Genomic DNA, 2,951 nt, shown 5'->3' with positions numbered 1-2,951 from the left:
ATGGACAAGATTGTCTATTCCAAGATTTTGTGGGGCATTCCTAATGCAAGTAATGTTGAGGATTGGTTCTGTAATCGCCCCCTTAGAGTTGATTTCGTTCATTTTTGGGATTTAGAGAATGAGGATTCCACTAATGGAGATGGGTTTCCTACAGTTGTGTCTTTTGACAAGGAGATGGGGGAAGATATAATTTCGGGGCAACTGATGGACAATTTCAAGCTTAGCTGGATTGTGATTAACAGGAGAACAGGGGAAGCTGGTAATCTTTCAAGCTGGAGACCTCTGAATGTGCAGATGTATTCTGATGCAGATTTTTTAATGCGGTTTGGCTCCTTATTTCCTGCTCAAAATATATTACCTTGCAAGGATGTTAAAGGTATCCTTTCCATAAGTATTAGACTGTCAGATGATCATGGGGATATGAAGATTTCTGAACTTAGCATTCAGTTGGAGGACATGATGGGAGCTCGTGTTAATGGGAGGAACAGTCTGCTTATACTAGAAAGAGCTCTAAGTTGTAGGAAAAGTAAGGAGCATCATCGGATTTTCCAATCATATCAGAAATACTTGAGCCACCAGAGGAAAATGAAAGAAGCAATGTTGAGGAAAGAAGGCGTTCTAGACACCCTCTATATTTTAAGTGGCATTGTTTCATTTGTTTCATTTTGCTGTTTGATTTACAGAATGACCGGCCAACACAATCTTTCCTCGGTGCGAAGACTATCGGCAAAGGGAAGCTTGAGACAATTTGCCGTCGGGAATTATTAAGCGATACCATACCGATAAAGCCCAAAAATCCGACGTGAGACAATTCCAGTGGAGGTGCAACCCCACAAGGAATGGCCTATCGGCAAATAACTAGACACTCAACCAAACCTAAACAACAAACATTAAGCCAATGCCAAATAAGACAAGCCAACACCCAAGAAAAATGTTCGTAGGTATTTCCTATGAACGTTAAGTACTCCAAAAGTAGGTTCACTGGGTATTGATATTAACGCTTAAAATCATTTCATATTTGTATTTCCCTTATGATATCTAATCACATTTAGATATTAACGCTTAAAATTATTTCATACTTCTGTGATATCGCCCTATGTTTAAATACTCAAAAGAATCTTCAAATCAGCCGAATATATCAAAAAATAAAGAGAATTGCCCGGAACAAACGAAGGAGAAGAGTGGGTGTCCAAGCTATATAAGCAGCATTCCTTTCCATTTGGAGTACATTAACATTACATACCTCTGTAGAGAATAGATCATCATCTGCAGTTTTGCTTTCTTAGATGGCAAAGAACGGCATTTATGTGTTTGTGCTGCTTTTGTTGCTCACGCCTTTTTTTGATTTTGCTTCTGCGTCTGGTAATAATAATCATGTTTATCCTCCTCTTCTGAAATCGTTTTACTTGTTGATATTGTGAAGAACTAACTGATTTGTAACATGGCGACGATTATCAGATTGTGATGTGGAAGACAGCTCCCACCCTGGTTATTGGAGCTACATGAGTCTTGAATTTCATGGGGCATGCGTGGCATGGAGGAAAGGTGAGTGCAACTCTGTATGCAAAAATGTAGAAGATAATGAATTTGGAGAGTGCCATTGGGAACCTAATACTACGTTCCCATCATTGGTTTGTTTTTGTTATAATAAATGTGCTAACTAAGATGTTCATTTATTCGACGTGGTGGGAAACTGCAGAGCCAATAATCATTGCTCTTGTAAGTATGATGAATAAATAATAAATGACAATATAAGTTTAGGCATTTTTTTTTAATTATTATATAAGTAGAGAAAACGTTGTAATTATGTAAATTGCTTGTTAACAATTTTAATATTTTTCATTATATTAATAAATGACAATGTGAAGTATTATGTATTAGCTTAATGTTTGAATAATTTAAAAAATATATTCATTGGAAATAATTAAATTAAATATCATAATTTATGTCTTTTAGTAAAGTTTTGAAATTAAAGCTAAAAGTTTGATAAAATTAAATTTAATAAATTATTGTATTTTTAAATTAAAAAATATCAATTTAATATGAATTTATGTTGTGGCTTTTGTTATTTATAGTTATTGTTTGGATACTAATTTTATAATGTGAAAATTCATAATGGATGTACATGAATACATAATATGTAAATGTCTAAATGATAATACAAATAATAATTAAAAGAATAAATATATCCTAACATAATAAATTGATGGGACTCAATGTAGCTATTCTTTTAACATCCCAAAATATGGTAAAAACAAATTATGTTAAGATGTTCCTCTTTGCTATGATAATTTATGTGTGGTTAGCAAATCATACTTTCACTATTTGAGTTCAAGGAGATTGGTGGATTTATGTAGTAAAATAAACTATTGTGCTAAACATGTAATAATATAGATATATGGTAACAAAATAATGTGATGATCTTGCATATTATTATTTATAGAAAAAGTTTATTTCATTTCATTTTCTTATAATTTCTTAAATTTCTTTAAGTGAGTTCTTATTATCTACAATAACAAATCAATAGAATTCATTTTTCAAATTTGTGTATTTAACCTCATCACTCATCCCTAAAAGGATTCATAAGATAAGAGAAACTTGTAGAGGCACTTAAGTAGGGTTTAATCAATTATTATCTTGGAGAGAGGGTTAAGTTGATAAAACCATTAAAGGAAACCCTATCTTGTAGTTTCCGTGAGTAGCAGAGGAGTAGTCCGTTTCAATAAAATTGAAACTTCATGACTATGGATACCTTCACTTAGGGTTATTATTAAGCATAGGTATGTTTAATGTCCTCTAATCTACATTGTTGACCAAAGATAATTACAAAAAAGAACATGATCAATAACACAAAATCAAGGTAGCTATTAACATATTATTTATATACGATAATTTAAAAATTCAAGTGTTCATTTGTTTGAACCCCTCATAAAACTCTCCATAGGCTTGGC

General features: G+C 32.5%; 1 protein-coding gene across 1 annotated transcript; it reads left to right on the top strand.

The window, feature by feature from the left end:
• LOC131043986 (probable F-box protein At2g36090) lies at nucleotides 1-768 on the top strand. Its single transcript, XM_057977249.2, has one exon. The coding sequence runs from the start codon at nucleotides 1-3 to the stop codon at nucleotides 766-768; it is 768 nt and encodes a 255-aa protein (XP_057833232.2).
• The last annotated feature ends 2,183 nt before the right edge of the window (nucleotides 769-2,951 follow it).

Source organism: Cryptomeria japonica, chromosome 5, assembly GCF_030272615.1.
Source record: "Cryptomeria japonica chromosome 5, Sugi_1.0, whole genome shotgun sequence".
In the NCBI taxonomy this organism is placed as follows: domain Eukaryota; kingdom Viridiplantae; phylum Streptophyta; class Pinopsida; order Cupressales; family Cupressaceae; genus Cryptomeria; species Cryptomeria japonica.
The sequence above is the reverse complement of the archived record's forward strand: the minus strand, read 5'-3'. Positions and strand labels throughout refer to the sequence as shown.